The 19,408-nt window shown below is 35.1% G+C and overlaps 3 protein-coding genes across 10 annotated transcripts in view; 2 read left to right on the top strand and 1 right to left on the bottom strand.

Moving 5' to 3' along the window:
• The first annotated feature begins 737 nt into the window (after nt 1–737).
• LOC127797494 (uncharacterized) lies at nt 738–3,531 on the top strand. 2 transcript variants are annotated; one of them, XM_052330449.1, is made up of 8 exons: nt 741–922; nt 1,164–1,247; nt 1,719–1,799; nt 1,975–2,114; nt 2,221–2,320; nt 2,435–2,498; nt 3,239–3,301; nt 3,383–3,531. In XM_052330449.1, the coding sequence occupies exons 1-8, from the start codon at nt 861–863 to the stop codon at nt 3,455–3,457; spliced, it is 669 nt and encodes a 222-aa protein (XP_052186409.1). In that variant the 5' UTR covers nt 741–860; the 3' UTR covers nt 3,458–3,531. The 2 variants fall into 2 exon arrangements, with proteins under 2 accessions (XP_052186410.1, XP_052186409.1); XM_052330450.1 differs by lacking the exon at nt 1,719–1,799 and having other exon boundaries at nt 738–922.
• Nucleotides 3,439–9,117, bottom strand: LOC127797492 (probable BOI-related E3 ubiquitin-protein ligase 3). Of its 7 annotated transcripts, XM_052330448.1 has the most exons (6): nt 8,661–9,117; nt 8,502–8,569; nt 7,252–7,397; nt 6,050–6,462; nt 5,065–5,478; nt 3,439–3,586 (listed from the first exon to the last, which is right to left on the bottom strand). In XM_052330448.1, exons 3-6 carry the CDS (start codon nt 7,355–7,357, stop codon nt 3,572–3,574), a joined length of 948 nt encoding a protein of 315 aa, XP_052186408.1. In that variant the 5' UTR covers nt 7,358–7,397; nt 8,502–8,569; nt 8,661–9,117; the 3' UTR covers nt 3,439–3,571. The 7 variants fall into 7 exon arrangements, with proteins under 7 accessions (XP_052186408.1, XP_052186406.1, XP_052186407.1 ...); XM_052330446.1 differs by lacking the exon at nt 3,439–3,586 and having other exon boundaries at nt 4,770–5,478; nt 8,788–9,117; XM_052330447.1 differs by lacking the exon at nt 3,439–3,586 and having other exon boundaries at nt 4,770–5,478; nt 7,979–8,569; nt 8,788–9,117.
• A 9,186-nt stretch (nt 9,118–18,303) lies between these two features.
• Nucleotides 18,304–19,408, top strand: part of LOC127797583 (CRS2-associated factor 2, chloroplastic) — a gene marked incomplete in the record, with an annotated part of 4,458 nt that continues 3,353 nt past the window's right edge. The window contains 3 exon segments of the mRNA XM_052330612.1: nt 18,304–18,574; nt 18,576–18,867; nt 18,870–19,151. Coding sequence (XP_052186572.1) covers nt 18,491–18,574; nt 18,576–18,867; nt 18,870–19,151 — 658 coding nt within the window.

Genomic DNA, 19,408 nt, shown 5'->3' on the forward strand with positions numbered 1-19,408 from the left:
TTCTTACCTCATTTCTTCATTTTTATTTCGTATCAAAAATATTTCCTCTATCCCTTTCCGTGTAACCTAAATTTGGGATATGGACATATAAAAATATCTATTAGTGGATGATGAGAGAATATTTAGAATTCATTTGTAAATAAAGAATAATTTAATAATTTAAATATATTATATTTAATAATTTATATAAAAATAAAAATAAATAAATACATAGAACAATTAATAAAAAAAAAAAAAACAGACCCAAGAAGACTTTAGAAAAGACATTAAAATTTGATATAAAGTGCATGAGTTTAAATAAAGACATGATAAAAGATAAAAATATATAAAAGTTTAGAATTATGTAACTGATCTCACATAGTGGGATAAAAGCTGAATATGTTATTGTTGATGTTAAAAATAAATAAATAAAAAATTAAAATAATATTATATTTAAACGAACTTAACTTATAATCGATAACGATGTCAAACTAGTGAAAGTTAGTATTGGCATCGATAATGATAATAGAGACAAATCGATGATATGGAAGGGAGAAGGCATGAAATATTTTTATTTATAAATATATTTTATTTTTAAATTATAAAATTCATTTTAAATGTCACAACTGCTGGCAGCTTCTTTTTCTTTTTTTTTTGAAGTTGAAATTATTTCTTTCGCTTCGTCGGCCCAGGCCCAACAAAGCCCAAGCTCAGCTTACAAGAGACTGCAACTTAACATCTCTAAGCCCAAACGAGGCCCATGGTGCTTTCCTTGACATAAACCCGCGCCATCGTCGTCTCGTCTCAATTTTCTGCAACAGTCTCGGATCTGTTCTCCGCCAGAAACCCGCTGTTGGCTATTTGAGCGAACTGCCCAGAGTATGCCTCGAAGCAGAGACGAGCCACCTGCGGTTCGCGTGTATACGGTTTGCGACGAATCAAAGTCTGTTTCTCTCCTCCCCTTGATACACTTCTATAGCTTTTGTTTGTGTAACTTATTTTGTGTTTGAACCCTAATTTGTGTTGGTGCAGTTTTGTAGTTTGGATTTTCGGTTTTTTGCCTTTCTATTTTAGTTGTTTGTAGTATCGTTTTGCGTTGTTAATGCGGCTGTGCAAAATCCTTAATTAGATCAGTTTGGATATTACCGGTTCTAAATTGAATTTCGACTTTTGTTATATGAAAGGTATTTGATCGTCAAGAACGTTCCGGCATTGGGATGTGGTGATGAATTATCGAAATTATTCGGATCCTATGGAGATATTGAGGAGTATGCTCTCTGTCTCTCTTAATGCATGTTTGTATCTACCTACATGCACGCACGCACGAGTGGTATGCTGGAAATATGTCTAACGGAGTTTGGATAGTATCTGTGGAGGAAACCATGTTTGAAAAACAATTTCTAGTATTACTGGGTTTTAGAAAATAAATTTACGTTTTTGTTTCTCTTTCTGTATCCAACTTCTGGTAAGGCCAGTTCAGCGAATAGCGGATTTACTATTTTGCTGTTGACCTCTCTTTAATTTCTCCGGCTGTTCTTATCAGATTTTATATGTTAATTCTTTCTTAGGAGGACTTGGCAATATGTTACTTATACTAAGCTTTCAGTGCCTTGGCAATATGTTACAAAGTAGTGAAACCCTATGTTTAGCATACTGTACTTATACTGCCGTGTAAAGTAGATTTAACCCTATTTTTGATTGTCATATCATACTTCCATTTATTCATATGCCTTCTTCAGATTCAAGCCGATGGATGATGAAGATTGTGAGCCGTTTACTGATGTGTACTGGATCAAATTTTGTCAAGTCAACAATGCTAGGTGGTTAAGTTGTTTTTTTATGGTGTTTGTCTATGTATAAACTGCTAAAGCTTTTGCCTCACTTGGAGTGCATAATATTTTTGCAAGTGACTTATATTATGCCATTGATTGTAGTTAGACATGGATCTGCTGTAAGTTTCATCTCCATGTTTAAAGGTTTAGTTGGTTTTTGTAGGTTTGCAAAGAGGAAGTTGGATGAGTATGTCTTCTTTGGGAATCGATTAAAGGTCTCATATGCAACTCATTATGAAAGCCTCTCAGACACAAAAGAGAAATTAGAAGGCCGAAGAAAGGAAGTTCTAGCACGATTAAACTGTAATATTTCTTTGGTTATTGGCACAATGCTAATCTATTTGTTTCATCTTTGATTTGGCAAAGCGTGCTAATTTTCTGTCATCATATGAATATCTCAATATTTCAGCTGGAAGATCCAGTGGATCCATTGTTAATAATATGGGTCCTTCCTATGAGCCTTTATCAGTTACAACTTCATCACAGACAGTTTTTGTTTCCAACCATAGGTAATCTGCTATTTAGATGATATTTGCAGGCTTGCAGCTGTTTTCTGGATAAATTTCCTGGAAATTATTTTATTGTGATTGATGAAAGAGTGAGTTGTCTTTCCTTATTGCCAGTGTAGAACTGCAACATGTTGCTCACAATAAAGATTCTTCCATGACAAGGATTACCTCTGACAAGGTTAGACGATATTTTTTTTTCAATATCAACTAAAGCAGTTTATCATTTCTGCAAATTTCTCTACCATCCATGTCTTCAGCAACTAGTAAACAAATGTACCCTTTTTATAGTGTTATAATCAACAACCCAGATGTAAGCACCATAGAAAGTTGCTGGCTTTGAGTGGTATTGCAGTTGTAATGATATATGAAAAGTATGTTTCCCTTCAGTAATGGTTGCTTCGTCCTTCTAATGATCTTGCCTAAAATTTTTCTGTCAGCCAGCCTCCCAAGGGGTCACCACCAGCTTAGGATGTATTGTAGTTGTAATGTTCTGTGAAAAGTTTGCTTTCTTTCAGCATTGATGGCTCAATTCTCGTAATGAACTCTTCTATCAGCTAGTACTGGAAGGAACATTAAGCAGCTTAGGCTGTATTGCCATAAAGTGCCTAAATTTAGGTTGCACTATATTACCTATCAAATTATATACATGTTCAATAGAATAATCAATAGTGATGTAAATTGTTCTACCTTACTTCATATGATATTATGCGTCTCATCAGCAATGTAAGATATGTCCATTAAAGACAGACCACAACAAGGACTTTTAAGTTGGTTGATGTTGGATGATACCAGCTGTTCCGTTCTTTCAAGTGGTTCTTTCTTGTTTGGCACCTCATCATGAATTTCTAAAGTTGCTTACTATCTTCGTAACCCCAGCTAACAAATGTTTTGCACTCTTTCTTGTTTTCCATTTGACAGGATTATTTCCCATCACAATCTATGAATCACACGGTTCAATTTGTCAGGGAAAAACTTAATAAGGTAAATTAGTCACTAACACGATCCTAGTCCAAAATGTTTTTTGTTGGATTTAATTCTACAATGTGCCCTTTTGTATTTCAGATACAATCAAGTGGTGGACATCTGGAAGCTGGGCCTTCCAAGAAACCACGAGCAGACAATAGACGTAGAATCTAATGGAAAACTGTATTCAGGATTTCTTCGGCTGCTATCTTTGTGATCCCCTTTCCATTCCTTGCTTGATTTCTGCTCATGTCGGCTATGTTTCATCAGAAGATCTGCATATGGGCATCACTTCAACTGTACCTGCACATTAACCCATACTCTTGAGCTGAAGCAACTTAGGATGTCTGGTACTTCATTCTTACTCAACACTGTACATAAAATTGCGTATTGTTTATAGACATTTACATGTTTTAGAGTGTATTATAATTTAAAAGCTTTAGGCCGATTAGTGGTGTTCCATACACCCAAATTTACTTGTATTGTCTAGAATGGGCAAGACCACTCTAGATAAAATCACGAGTTCCATCATTCTAATACTGATTTACCGTTAGACAAATGATTAGCATTAAACTCGAGAATTTAAGCTAAGCTGTCAGGTAGTATTATTAAACCATCGTATATGATTCAAGATTTTTTTTTCTTCGTTGGTATGAGATTCTTGAACAGTTATCCAAAATCCACAAAACCTTTTTTTTTTTTCTTATAACCTCACTTCGACATAGTACCCTTGTTAAGTAGCTAATTAGGCCATGTATGAGTAGATGGGTAATTAATAAGTACTTCGGGTAAATTATTGACATCGAAGCTAGACCTAATTCCAAAGACATTTTTTTTTAGTTTGAGAAATTATATTGTCCAATCCTATCTTCCAAAAATGTAAAAAATTGGTAGCCAAAGACTTGAGGCCGGCATTATCGAGGTTTCCAACCTGTGCTTGTTTTATTTTTTTTAGAAATACGAACAGGGGGGGAGAGAGGAGGAGCCTGGGTTCTTAGATGGGGATGAACTCGCTAGTTTGGGTTCTCTCACAATCAATATATATAGATAGAGAGAGAGAGAGAGAGAGAGAGTCTTGTTGGAGTCGTCGCCCGAGGAGGGACGGTTTTGGAGAAGAAGAAAGAGATAAGAGGAGAGGAAGAGGGTGCAAATACATTTTCGAAATTTTACAAAATTTAACGGCAGTTATTCAACTGGAGGGGTTAAACTTCTGAGATTTTAAGTAGGAGGTAATTGTAATATGTCATCTCAACTATAAACGTGCATTTAACAAATTGCAAATTCTTGCAGCAACTAATAGCAGTATAAAAAATTAAGACGTCTTTTAACTAGTATCTTGGCGATGGGCACTGGCATAATACTAGAAATCAAATGTCTATACTCTCCGGCTAAGAAATGAGTGGGGAAAAGAATGAGACAACAGCAGTAAGGAATATCAAATTTGCAAGAATGGGTAACTTATACCGTCCCAAAGAAGCAAAAGAGAGGCATGAACATTCAACACTACAATTTAAAGGCTTGGAATTCAATGGTCCCAAATTGAATTTATGAATGTACAAGAAGATTTCCATGTGGAATCTGTAAATTTGAAGGGACGCCAACTTAAATGAAATGATAACTGTGGAGTATATTTTCAATTTTTAAGTTTGGTAACTGATTTAGGCCAAGTAGACTTGAAAACTAGTAGTTTTCGCCAACTGGCATACAGGGCAAACATTGGTTAATCCATCGCAATCCTTGCACAAACACAAATGCCGGCAAGGCATCAACAAGATGGATACCTCATTGGACTTGCATGACCTGCAAATCATATTGTGCTTCGAGAAAGGAGCCTTGCCACTCCGACCTGGGATACTGAGATAGTTTCTTGGATCAACATAGGAGGCAGCATCATCGATTTCGCTGTCTCCAAACCCCTCCTTGCTTCGTTCAGCACCCTGTGAAATTGCCTGCTGGAGGTTGTTCTTCAGAATGCTAACCATAGACTCATTGTACTTGGCTCTATGGTGCCAGTTCTGGGCTTCGACTGCAACCTGCTTTATTCTCTCAACCAGTTCTCTGTTCTTCTGGTTTATATTCTCTATCTCGAGATCCTTCTCCTGCAACTTCCGACTAACTCCTTTCTCTATGACAGTCAGGAAAGACGCCATGTGCCTCTGCTTTATGTCCCTTATCCCCTTTGCCAGATTTTCTTCCTGTTTCAAATAGTGGCACTGATTAAGGTGCAACAAACAACAACCAAACAAACTATAACACTATATGAAGCTCTAATACAAAAATCTCAGATCCTACCAGGTACTTGAGGTACAACATAAACCAAAAACAGCTCACATTTTGAGTCTATTTTAGACATGTTTTGTCCACAATTGTAAACCAGAAGGATCATCCATAAAGATACTTGACAACTATATTAACTATCATTAGTTCCAGAATATTCAAAAACAACATACAAGAAGAAAGGAAAACAATAGCTTCAAATTAATTCCATAAAGGAATTAGTTCAAGGCAGAAAGCTGTACGCTAGAATAACTGACTCCCCAATGAGCTATTAGAAAATGGCTGACAAGTAACCAAATGCAAGCAAGCTATATGCATGTGACTATCTGCAAACCGAAGTCAGTAATCCATGACATGATTTGTACAAAATATGAAGAACTCTTACGCAGCAGATGAGATTGATAGTGGAACCAGAAGCTCCCGCATGGAAACACAGAATGGTTGCCACATCTGCCTCATAGTTCAAAAAGATGATGGTAAAAAATGTACCTGAATCTTAATATACTGATTAAGCTCTTCATTCTGCCGATCAAGGTCAGTCCTCATATTATCTCCAAGAGATAAAATGGTTGGTGGTGCTGCGGTCATACTTCCACTTGGAGAGGTAACAGAAGAGTTGTGTTCATCATCATCATACGATAGCCTTAACCCAGTTGATACAGGGTTCTGGTTTGGTATGTTTGCTGATCGGTCAGCTTCATCATGACACGCATTGTAATTCAGGAAAATCTGAAGCTTCTGCTGCCTTGGGATAGTATCTGCTTCCCTGGATCGTTTCTTAGGCTGAAGCATATGGGCAGTGTGCTCATTTCCAAAATAATTTACTGGATCAACACTGCATCCAGCTGATCCCGCATAGTGGGATAAAGGCTCAATATGCTGTTGATCAACATTACACCCAACTGAAATTGTAATAAAAATTGCAAGCATTAAACACCAGTCCAGCTTTAACAAAACAACAAAATGAGAAATGTACATGATCCTGTTAAAGAAGTTGAAAATGGCCCAAATCCCAAAATACAACAATGACTTCTATTTTTCCAATTACAGAATTAGAAACAAAATTTCAGGTGATCAACATAATATTATTTGTTCAATAAAGTTTCTACAGCCAAGGAGATGGGAGAAAATGATTGAGCAGAGAAAGCCAGCTTCAATAAAAACAAAAACAATAAACTTTTTCTCAGTGCACCTTTTTGCTAGCATTCTCTTCTAAATGTAATCAAGTTCCATAGAAGCAAACACTCGAGGAACGGACTGAACCTAGCATAACAGGATGACTACTTGTCATACCCAGGCTGCAAGCAGAAAACACTTCTGACCATGGTCGTGTCCCCTGCACATTTCGAACACAACTTCCTGCCTTGGAGAGGCAAGACTGATTTGGTGTTTCAAGACTCAAACCATTTGTTTCAAAGATTGAGAATCATCATAATACATGTATGGTTCAAGTAGGGAAGATGCACTAGTAACACCTAATAGAAGTAAAATTCCAACCAAGGGAAGCAAAAGACAATTGGTAGAAAAGAAAACCCAAGCCCAAAATAGCTAGAAGACCAACCAAAATTGCATCTTTGTGCAATAGCATACAAGAACATATATATGAACCAGAGGACACACCTTCCAAGTTTAAAGAAGGGGAACTACAAATTTACTTTTCTCCTATTGTAATTGAATGGTAGGGAACTCACAGTTTCCAAATAACTGTAGTTGATTTGAAGCATTCACATGATACTGCAAGTGATTCTCATCAAGGAAAATAGGAAGTGTGGTAGCATTGTTGTTTCCCCCCAACATTTTCTAAGAATAAGATCTAGTCAAACTGCAAATCCAATCCCTGAAAAATGTAAATATGAAAAGAAGTCAAATTCGGGATTACCGAGTGGGGTCAGAAACTGTACCAGATATAGGACACACATAAAACCAAATTCAACACAACCAACATAAAATCTCACAAGAATAAAGGGCTAAAAGCATAAATGCCCATCAGGACTGTTCATATTGACCTGGCTTCTAAGCAAAAGCCTTTCCATGCAAATTTTTTGCGCCAAAATTGATGGTTGATACTATGAATCATTTTTTTTTATGGTTTTAATCTAATCCAGCATATTTGATGTAGATTAATGTTTCTTTAGACCTCTTCAAGTCTTCTAATTGTTAAGAAACTAAAAAATTAAAGGAGAGTTTACGTGGCTGGTTAAGATCATCCAGTACAATAAGCTGAAATTTAGCTTATGTAGGTATATATCAATGACACAGAATTTTTGTTACTAGTTCCACAGAAAATGCTTTGCCATGTGGAGGCACCTCTACTAACTAATTGAAGTGTAAATTTGTTTAGCATATATGGGCATAAAGCTTGAACGCAAACACAACCGACAATACATTTTATTAGCTTATAACAGATGCATTATAAACCTATGTTAATGGGAACGAGCTGCTTTGGAAGTACACATGCATTGCCACTGAGCTGGAGGCCAAAAAAACCTCTCTGGAGTCTGAAATATCATCATAGGCATTGGGCTAGATATAATATATATCCCATAGTTGAAAAGTCCATGAAAACTATTTGTCAGAGAACCAAGTCAATTGATCCAACTAACAAAGAAGGGTAATCAGCTTGCTTCCCAAGATCCTATGGAAACCCATAAACTGAATGGTTTCACACCTTCAAACGAGCAGCCAAAGCCCAAACCCAAATGGGTCGCACTAAAAAGCAAGAAATATTGGAAGTGGTGGGGGTTGGTAACTAAGAGCAAGTTTGTGTGATATTGTTTTACAATCAAAACTAGATCTAAGAGTCGATCAATTTTGCTTCTGTATATACATGTGTAAAACGGGGAAGAAAATCCAAAGACCCGAACTCGGAACCTCGATCAAGCTGTTGGGAAAGAAAACAAGTCCATTAACAAAATGAAAAGACAATAAATTCAACGCAAACCCGTATTATCGCTAGGCAGAATGGATTGGCTCAGTCTCAAAGCAAAGAACTCTGCCGATCCTGCAAATCTGGAAGCGCACCAAGAGAACTTAGAAGCACAACAAAAAAGATCAACCAAATCCAAAAAATGAAACATCGATCGGAAAGAGAATCAGAAACCTCTGGACTCCGAATAGCTATCTATTAGTACACACATAAGCGTATCATCCAAAATAGAAAAATGGAGGAGAAATAGAGATCAAAGAGAGAAGAAGAAGAAGAAGAAGAAGAAGAAGAAGAAGAGTACGCGTGAAAGGAAAGTATCGGCGATGGCTTGTTTGTGGGTCGGGTCGGGTCTTAGGGTTGTTCTAGAGCTGTCTGGGGGGAAGGGGAAGAGGAAGAGGAAGAGGAGGATGATGATGTATAGAAAACAGCGGAGAAAGAGAGGCTAGAGTGTGGAAAGAAAGAAGAAAAATGAAGGGCGAGGAGGTGGAGCCCATCCATTTCCACCACCACCACCTTCCACCCTCCACCTTCCACCATCCCCATTCCCCGCATCGTAGCAGAATCTCCGCTTCACGCATCCATCCATCCATCCATCCATGATCCATATCCCCTCCTTTTGTTTTCTCATCTCTCTCTCTCTCTCTCTCTCTCTCTCCCATCCCAATCCAAACACCTTTTTTAACCACCCCACTTTTTTTCCACGCCATAAACCACTTCCACGTCATTTCTTTAGTATTTGATATTTATGTTCTACTGTTAAATATTGATGTACCAACTCATACTCCCATGGTAGATACTTTGGTCAGTGAAGTAGAAGTAGGTGGTTATGATTAATGAGGTGGTAATTAATATTCGTTGAAAACCAAAACTTTTACCCACCCAAGTCCTTATGTAACAAATTTTTGTCATCTAACTTGTCATGTCGACAATTAGAATTATTAATTAATAAAATATAACAGTAGTCGTATATAGAATTAAAATTATATGAAAAGCTAAAATATTCCAGGTAGTATTGCTAGCTTACCATACATGTAAGTTTTCTTACGACCAAACCCATTTGAAAGAATATATAATTTCACCTCTGTGAAGGGTAGTTTGGGTAGTCTCAAGTACCAACATCCATAATACACCACCACCACAACCCCTCGATAAAGCAGCCGTCGTGCAGGTGCAGGCGGAAACCCATGACCAAAGTGTAATTCAAAGATGCCCGGCTGGGCTGTGCCGTGGGCCCTACTACTTTACAAATCACAATAATAAACAATAGTTATTAAGGGGCACTCGTGAAAATTAATCCAAAAACTGGGCCTTTTCGGGATTACCATACTTTATGTCAACACGGAACAACTATTATGCTCATTCTCCACGTTTATCACATTTGACAAACACGGCCGTCAGTCAGTATCAACCTGCTTACTCGGTTAAAATGCTTGAATTTTAATTGTGTGTATATTAAAATAATAAATATATAAAATTCAAGCATATTCTTTATCCTCAAACATCAACCAATTTAAATGTCTTCACCTTCCACAGTGTCTATCAATCCTTTAAATATTATTGTGTCCTGGATAAAAGGTCATTAAAAGATTAAAAAAAAATTAAAATATTTTTTGAGCTAAATGGCTTAAAATTTTCATACACAAAGACTCTCTTACAAAATCGCAAACTAAATAATTCTAATATTCAAGAATTCTTTTAATATTCTAAAAAAATAAATAATTAACCATAAAAAAATTTAATTCTTAAAGAATTTCAGAATACAAGAGATAAACACCATTCATAAGAATACTAATTTTAATAGGTTTCAAAATGTCAGAATCTGATTTCAACCGAATTAGGTAAAATCAGGATAAACGTTATCTATAATAATCTTAATCCCAGACTAATTAAGATTATTCAATATCTCTTTATAAATAAACGGACATTTATTCTTGAAAAGGGATATATTTGATACTAATTTTAATACAGTTTTCGTTATTTTCAATGTTTGATTTAAGCATCATAGTGCTTATGCGATGATTTCTTCACACTCTCTGATTGTTTCTTTCTTACAAACTCAGACGACTTGATGACGACGTTTTCAGTCAAATAAATTTATTATTGCATTCATGCAATAACAAGCATAAATGTAGCTAGAAGATTGATAAATGCCCAATTTTTTGCTAATTTTTTTCCTAAATTTTGGTTGATACAAATACAATAATTCATTTGTGATTCACGTTTATAATTAATTTTATAAATTTTATATATCGAAATTAAAGTTTGATATATTATTATTTTTAATAACTACGGGGCGTGCATGGGTGTAATAGTTGTTAATTTAATTTAAAATAAAAAATCATTGAATTATTTCATTGAAAATAGAATACAAAATGAGATATTAGGGAGTTAACTGTTAACGGCAACCTATATATTATTCTATCGGATAGGAAAGTTAAAAGAGTAATAATAATTGAATAAAAATAAAATTTATAAAATTAAACAAAATTCAGTCATTTGTATGAAATAGAGAAAATTTATATTTTAAGACAAAATTCTGTAATTTTTTTTAAAATAGAGAAAATTTAGCAAAACAGCACCAAATTTATATGCAATATAGTAAGGATAAAAGGTGTTGAATTATTAAATTTTTATTTATTCTATTTTGTTTACTAAAATATTAAAATTTGTTAGAAATTTGTTATTTAAATTTATATATGCATGAAGATAGAAGCATTCAGTTGATAATCCATTAATAGTACTCAAGAGTGAAGTGTCAAATAAGTCCGTATACTTTGTCTCTGGAGATAATTTGACTATTATCTTTTAAAAAGGGGTTAGGTGTAATTTTAGACTTCAAATTAATTTGGTCACTTTATTTTAGTATTAAGAGTGTGCAAACGATCAGCAATCAATCAAATTCAATAATTGAAAAAGTCAAACTGTTATATAAAATTGAATTGAATCGATCGAGCAAACCCAAAAAGTAAACTAACAGAAAATTGAACACAATTTGTAAAAATCGAACCGACTAAATAAATGAACAAACTTGAACAGACCAAAGTAATTTTCAACCTCATTGTTGTGGCCAACCACCTGGTCGGCTGGTGATTCTAATGATCGGAATCGATTATTAGATCCCCCAACCACAATGATTCATATATCAAAAAATAAATTTGATACGATAGTTAATTTTTTGTAAATATAAAAATTAATTTTATTATCAAAATACTCAAAACTCATATATAGAAAAACATCGCCAACCACCATCTACGACGGATTCCGACAATCGAAATTAACTTTCAGATTAGCCTTGGCTCAGTGACCCATATACCCAAAAATCAAAAGGATTTAATAGTTGGATTTCAATAGATCTAAATTTTAATGTAGAATATCCACTGTAATGCCCCGTAAATGGCAATTTAATTTAATTTTGAGGTAATTTAAATTAAAAGAAATAGTAAAATAATTGGTTGTGATTAAATAAATTAAATTAGGTGATTTTAAAACGAAATAAGAAATTAAGATAATTAATTTTGTTATTTTAGGAATTTCTAGAATTAGAGAAAAAAATTAAAATAAATTCAATTGTGGGATTTTTATAAATTGCGAGTGTTATTGTAATTTTTATAGGGGTGAGAGTGTGATTTAATGGAAAGTTAGGGGTGCTGGCGTGAATCGTGGAAGAGGCCAAAAGTCTCTTTAAATATAATTGAAGTTATATATAGGTTGAAGATGCAATGCGGCGCGAGCGGTCGCGCTCGAGGCAGCCAGCGGTGGACGCGGCTTCGAATCCGCAGGCAGGCGCGCGAGGCTGAGGATTTTGGCTGATTTAATTCAACTCCTAAACGTCAAAACAACGTCGTTTCGTTAGGAGGCGGTGGCCGCCCCAGCGCTGCCACATGGCCGCATTCTGGCCACTCCTTTTGGCCAATTTAAGGCCGAATTTTAGCTCGATTTCGGGCGTGAATTTGAGCAAGCAAACAGTAAAAATTTTACAGAAAATTTCAGTGAGCTCGCGACGTGAAATTGAGGAATTTGGGCTTCAAAATTTTGATAAAATCCCGTTTAATCCCTGATTTAATATTCCAGGTATGTTCCTAACCTAGTAATTAATATTCTCTGCAGTCAAATTTTATTTGGAGTCCAATTTTTTTAATTTTGTCAATAATTGAATATTGTAGTTGTTGTATAACTTTGACTACGTTTGGTCAAATAAAGCTTAAGGCTAAGGCTTGGAAAGGTTGGATTCTATATATATAAATATTGTCGATTCTTTCGTTATCAATTGATTTGGGATTTTATGTTAATAATTATAGAATTTAAAAAAATTGTTTTAAAATGTTTTAATTAATTTTTAATTAGTATTTTAGTTTTGTGGTATTGGTTGGATATTGCCTTCGGGGTTTGAGCCCCCCCCAATAGATGAATTTAATTAAAAACGGGGCTAGGTTCTTAGGTTTAGTTACATAATGGATTTTTATTTTTTAGTTAGTTATGGGTTAGGGGGGTGGGGGTCAGGGGTGTTTTAGCTCATGGTGTGGACTTGTTGGTTATATATTAGTCTGTCAGATGGTCTCCACTAATAACTGATGATTGGTGAGCACTTTATGGTAAGATGTGAGAATTGATAGAGTAGTGAGATAAGGGTGGGTGTAATGTTTGGTGGGGGTGGATTATGGTTTGTTGATATGGGTAGGGCTGATGGGGTGGTCATGTTTTGGTTATGATATTATTGATATAGTTAGTTTGATTTAAAGCACAGGCATATGCATCGCGTGTGATTTACTATATGGGCGGAGCATAGCCTGATGCCTGGATGAGTCTTGTATCACGTTGATGTTCATTACGCCATTGCATTTTATATGCATTGCATGGTTACTGGTTGCATTTAGTTTTCGGATGGGAGTACCGTTCCGAGGGAGCCTATGGCTCGGCTGTCGAGAGTACCGACAGGGTTATGAGTGACGGGAGTACCGCCCCGGGACAGTGCGCACAGGTTTGTTAGGGATCTATGTTGCCTTTCAGGGCAGCGGCAGGTTGGTTTGGGACTTGGGTGCCAGATGTTGTGGGCCCCGATGACCGGTATGTGTTTTATTATGGTGCACTATTGCGTTGTTGCGTCACATGGCTTGTGTGTACATGTGAGTTTATATTTGGGGTGATCTCCTCTTCTATTTCATTTACAACCTTCCTTTTCATATAAACTTGCTGAGTCTTGCAACTCACCCTGCTTTCCATCGTTCCAGATAAGGGTAAAGCAAAAGTCGAGGGCGAGGATCGCGCCACCTAGCAGCCAGCCGTGTTGGAAGGGTGTACAGTTAGCTGCCCCCGTCTTCTCTGATGTTTTGTTAAGAGTTATGACTCTCATTTTTGATTGTACCCGGTTGTTCCTTGTATGTTTTATTTGTTGGCACAAGTATCTGTATATTTTTATATACTCCTTGACTGCTGTTCCAGCAGGGTACTTGTGGGCGTGCATGTTATTGTTTTGCTTTCGCTGTTGTATTTTCGTATGTATGCATGCCAGGGTATTTTTGTCTTATGTCTATTTCCCTTTCCTTTATGTAAGCGCTTCCGTTCGGATAGACCGAGTGGTTGGGATATCCGAGCGAGGGTGCTTACATCCACACACACAAAAAAAATTGTGAGAAAACTTATCAAAATGGCCCCTAAGATGGCGTTAATGGGTGAGCAAGGTGGTGTGACTCGTGCAATGGAGCTAGTGGATTACGATGGGAGGAATAGTTGGAGGGAAAGAGAAATGTTAGTAGCGATGGCTGATGGGAACATAAATGATTGTTGTCAGTGTTAAAGGTAAAGAAGAAGGGTCGATGTTGGCATCGGCATTGGAGGAAGTGATGGGAGACAAAGGGAAAAGGAAAGGATTGAGCGAAGGGGCAGACAGAAAGACCGAAGCATCGGTTCAGTCCTTTTATTGTTCTGTGACTTCTGTCTGTTCTTCGTTTTTTAGACTAAGCCCAAAACAACGTCATTTTATAATTTCAATCGGTTCAATTATTTCCAACCCAAAAATCGAATCGAAATAAAAAAAAATTATTAAAAAAATCAAATAATACCAAATTTTCACAAAAATCAAACTGAATCGACAATTTCAATTGGTTTGATTTGATTATTTCGATTACACTAAAGTTTTGCACACCTAAATCTATTTTCCGTTTCCAAATCCCAAAAATCCCCTTGCCTAAAACCTCTCATTGTCGTCGTTCTCTCTCACCGTCGTAAACTATTGCTTTTTGCTTTGCTCGGTGCTCGTGTCATCATCGATCAACCTTCAATCCTCTCGCGATCGTCATTCCCTCTCGCTATTGCCACCGATTATTTTTTGTTGCTCGATACTTATGTTGCAATCGATCGAGCCTTGGTTCTCTTGTGGTTGTTCTCTTTTGTCGTCGGCTTGTCGCAGCCAATTTATTGTTTATGTTTGTTTATAATTTTATATTATATTTGACTTATTTTTATTATAATTTTTTATATTAAAAATATATTTACAAAAAATATCTTATATTTTTTTATTTCACATTTTTATTTTCTAGTTTTTTTTAAAAAAACTATTTTTTCATTTTTGTTTGAATGCAACTTAAGTAACAATATATAGAGAGATTCTTTTAATAAGTAATTAATAAATAGCTTGTTGAAATTGACCACGAGCCGTGGTGCCACTTGGCACAAAATTGGGTGTAACTTGCATAAAATTGTTGCAGGGTCAAATAGATTTTGTAATATTTCATATAACAATATACATAGATATTTAAAAAAAAAAATTACACGTGATATCTTAAAGATTAGGATAATTGTAAAAGTTACCTTAAAAAAATATATAACAAGTACTCCTAAAGTTTAAAGTTAAATTGTAATTTCTCTCCGTTATTAATTAATTTTAATTAAATATTAAAAATAATTAAAATATTTTTATATTTAAAAAACATTTTTTTTATTCATCTTTTTCTTTCTTTCCTTTACCCAACGAACCCAAATGGTTTAGGTTTATTTATGTGATAAACCTGAATGTATTTAGGTTCATCCTCTCTCGTCTTTAAATTCAAGTCGAGCCTTTAAGATATATCTTAAATTAGATTTAGGTTGATCAATTGAGCTCTCAACGTTTATCTTATGGTTTAGGCGTCTACGTTCATTGTCACGGTTCATGTAATGAACCCACCCATTGACGTCATTATGAAACCTAGTAGTTTCATTATTGTTATTTTTTATTTTTAAAAATTAGAGTAAAAAACATGATGGGTAAAATAGTCATGTTACTGTTGATTTAATTTAATAAGATGGGAGGTTATTGTTCCTTCTTAAACTTGAAAGGTAATTCTTTCAATTAGGTTAAGATTCAATAATGGTTATTACAATATTCTCCTTTGTATTATGAAAATTAGTTTAAAAGCATTTTAAAGTAAGTAAAAATAAATTATAGTAATTTTGTATTGTTCTAAATATGGATAATATTTAGTAAGATTGAGTGTGCTTAAGGATGAAGCATAATCATCAAAATGATTGCGTGCAAGAATGATAAAGTGTGTGTATCCCTTTCATAACTTATGGTGCATCCAAAATCATAACCATAATCATAACTATAATCTTAAATCATTCATTCAAGGGTCTCCCGTGGAGGCCGATGTCTCTTGCGAAGGCCTGCCCTAGGAGATTGGCTGCAGGAGACTGAAAGGGTCTTTTGCGACGGCCGGCCATGGGGTGACCGTGTTGTTCTCTTGTAAGGTCACAAATGAATTAAGTCCTTCGTGAGTAATTTAAGTATTTGGTTGGATAAAAATTTATTTATTTTTGTTTATTAAGGTAAATGAAATAAGATTGAACTTAATTTGAAATTTAATTTATAAACGAATTGAATTCGAACTCAATAAATATAATTTATTAATTTATAAACTAACTTAATTAAAGACTTGCGAGCAAACTTGATTAAAAATTCACGATTAGTTCAATAATAAATATATTAATAAATTTATTTATATTTTTATAAATATATTATTTTATAATTAGATAATATATTTATATATTAGATATATATTTTATATATTATTTAAATAAAAGTATATATACATGTACATATATGATCATTATATTAGATTTGATTGATTTGGGGCAATCTCTCCGTCTCCAATGTTTCTTTGCTTGTTTCATTCATTTCTTCTTTTTTTTTTGGTTGCCTATTCCTCCCACTTCTTATCTAACAGAGAGACAATCTATTTGCGCCTATTTTGTTCATCTTCATCTCTTTTCACATTGAGCAAGGGACGATGATTCTCTAATAATTGCATACTATTGCTAAAATAAGATGAGATTAGACCTAATCGCTGCCTCACCTTTTGTCAATTACCACTGCATCTTCTTTCTTCGTCACTTTTCACTGCTACTGCACACCTCTAGTGTGTTTTCTGTTCTAGTGGTGAAATTTGTTAGAATTAGTAACTTTAATGGAAAGAGTATATGAACCATATCCTTGAGCTAATCATAGAGCCAGATTTTCCAAAACTCGAGCTTGAGTCTAGGCTTAGGTTGTGTCGAGTCAAGCTTAGTGGCTTTGCTCGATTACAACCCTAGTCCATTGTTCTTGGAAATCCACACTAGGGAGCCATTCTCACCCCTCAAAGATGGTAAAATCACTAGATCATTTTCCCTATGAACGAAGGGAGATTGGGTTCCATGTAACACGCAAATTAGATAAATTTTGACATCTGAAAATCTCTTCGAAGGTTCTATGAAAATGATAGATATCATCTATAAAGATTTATAATTTTGATAAAATTTTAAAATATTGGGATAAACATCTTCTATAAAAATCTTAATTCTATAAGATTTATGGTTGCTCTGTACTCTTCTATAAATAAACATACCATCATTTTAAAAAAATTATGTTTTTTATATTGGTTTTAATACGACTTTTAAGTCTTCATTGTCTTTAATATTTGATTTAAATATTGAAATATTTACGTGAGAACTTTCCTGTACTTTTTGATCATTCTCTTTCTTTGAGACTTAGGTGGTTCGACGATAACATTTTTATTCGATATTTTTTTTTAAATAACTCGATAAATTCATTATTACGTTCGAGCGACAACACTATTAAAAAAAATTATTCAACTTATAATATAAAATTGGTATGCCTTTTTTTTGATTTAGGAGATAATAATTCTTTTAAAAATATAAAAAATTAATCTCTAAAAGATAAAATAGTAATAAGGTATTTACATAAGCCTTAAAAATTAATAAATTTGCAAAATAGATGGAATTTGAATGTTATTGATTTTTGGAATTTCTCACATTATTAATTAAGTTTAGCAATTAAATTAATTTAAGATTTATCAATTTTATAATAATATAAACAAAATATGCGTCATTTATTTGAAATGTAATGATGATAATTTATTATTAATATTATTATATTAAAATTAAAATAATATAAAAAATCATAATGATAACGGTGTTTTTATTTAAAAAATATATTAAATAGAAGAAATAATAAAACATAATTTTCTTAGTCATTTTCAATGAGAATGATCACATAACTGATGATTTCGTTATCAATCATAATTTGTAATATTAATTTTTTAATAAAAATACATCATATAACTTATGACATCATTATCAATCATGACTCCTAAATTATCATTATTTATAATTTAAATTGTAAATAAATTATTGTTAAGTAAAATCAAATACAAAAGCTTTATTTTCATTAACTTAAATGCGTGAGTTATTAGTGGACAAAAGGGGGTCGTACTATCATCACCTTGGTGGTACGACGACGTTATATGCCGCTCGCGCCCCTCAGTCCTCACTCACACCACCACGGCCTTCAAATATCTGGGAGAAGTATATCCTCCTCCTCTTCTTCTTCTTCTTCTTCTTCTTCTTCGCTCTTTTTTCCATTCTTTGCTCTGCCCCAGCAAAATCTGCTAAATTTTAGTGCTAATAATCGGTATATACTCAATCACTCTATACTTAGACGTATATGCCCTTACGACAAAGGTCCTTGAATGGCGATTTTGGCTTCGCTACCAGGCTTCAACATCTTCTCCAACCTCCCTTCGACTCCACCGCCTAACGACTTCGCAGCCGCCGCACACACCACCGCCGCAACCGCCCATTCCGGTCCCCAAATACCCGCCGCCACTGAAATCCCGAAAACATCCTCCCCAACCTCCAAAACCCCAGTCCGCTCCCGCCTTCAAGACCTTCCACCACCGCTCCAAATACTACAAGCCTGTCAGAGGCGGAGTCATTTCATCCGATGGGGACCGTTCCGTCGTCGTTGGTGATTCCGGCCTGTCGTATCTCCTTCCCGGAGCGCCTTTCGAGTTCCAGTTCAGTTACTCGGAGACGCCGAAAGCAAAGCCTCTGGCCATCCGCGAGCCGCTTTCTTGCCCTTCGCACCGCCGACCATGCCGAGGCCGTGGACCGGCAAGGCGCCGATGAAGGGCTCGAAGAAGAGGAAAATTCGTCTCTTGGATTCGGGCGATAAGTCGCCGTTTGGGACAAACGGAGGGAAGGAATTGGAAATGCTGAAGCCGTACAAGCTCGGGGACTTTCCGACGGAGGTAAAGCAGAGAAAGCAGGTCCTGGGAAAGCCATTGACGAAAGCAGAGATTCAGGAGCTGCTACAGCCTCATATTTCAAGTAACCGGCAGGTCAATCTGGGTACGGTTCAGTTCAGTTGCTTAAATCAAGTTCTGGATAATTGGGTTCTTTATGTATTGGCAAATTGATGCTATTTTGAACATGGACTTGCAGAGGGAAAAAGAGAAATCGAGGGAAATATGGAAATAAAATGAGTCTGAATTGAAGCTAGATTTATTGAACTTTTTAGTTGGTCTAGAAATTGCAAATGAAAAAAATTGGAACTTGTCAAAAAAGAAAAAGAAAAAGAAAAAGACAGAAGAAGTTAATTACCTTTA

This window comes from Diospyros lotus, chromosome 3, assembly GCF_014633365.1.
Source record: "Diospyros lotus cultivar Yz01 chromosome 3, ASM1463336v1, whole genome shotgun sequence".
In the NCBI taxonomy this organism is placed as follows: domain Eukaryota; kingdom Viridiplantae; phylum Streptophyta; class Magnoliopsida; order Ericales; family Ebenaceae; genus Diospyros; species Diospyros lotus.

Bases quoted from the DNA above. Each gene is read 5' to 3' on its own strand.
- LOC127797492 (XM_052330446.1), bottom strand. From the start codon at position 7,357: ATGTTGGGGGGAAACAACAATGCTACCACACTTCCTATTTTCCTTGAT. The intron at 6,463-7,251 runs GTGAGTTCCCTA...TTACAATTTCAG, and splicing joins ACTACAGTTATTTGGAAACT to TTGGGTGTAATGTTGATCAA. The intron at 5,479-6,049 runs GTACATTTTTTA...TATTTGAAACAG, and splicing joins ATCAGTATATTAAGATTCAG to GAAGAAAATCTGGCAAAGGG.
- LOC127797494 (XM_052330449.1), top strand. From the start codon at position 861: ATGCCTCGAAGCAGAGACGAGCCACCTGCGGTTCGCGTGTATACGGTT. The intron at 923-1,163 runs GTCTGTTTCTCT...GTTATATGAAAG, and splicing joins ACGGTTTGCGACGAATCAAA to GTATTTGATCGTCAAGAACG. The intron at 2,321-2,434 runs GTAATCTGCTAT...CCTTATTGCCAG, and splicing joins GTTTTTGTTTCCAACCATAG to TGTAGAACTGCAACATGTTG.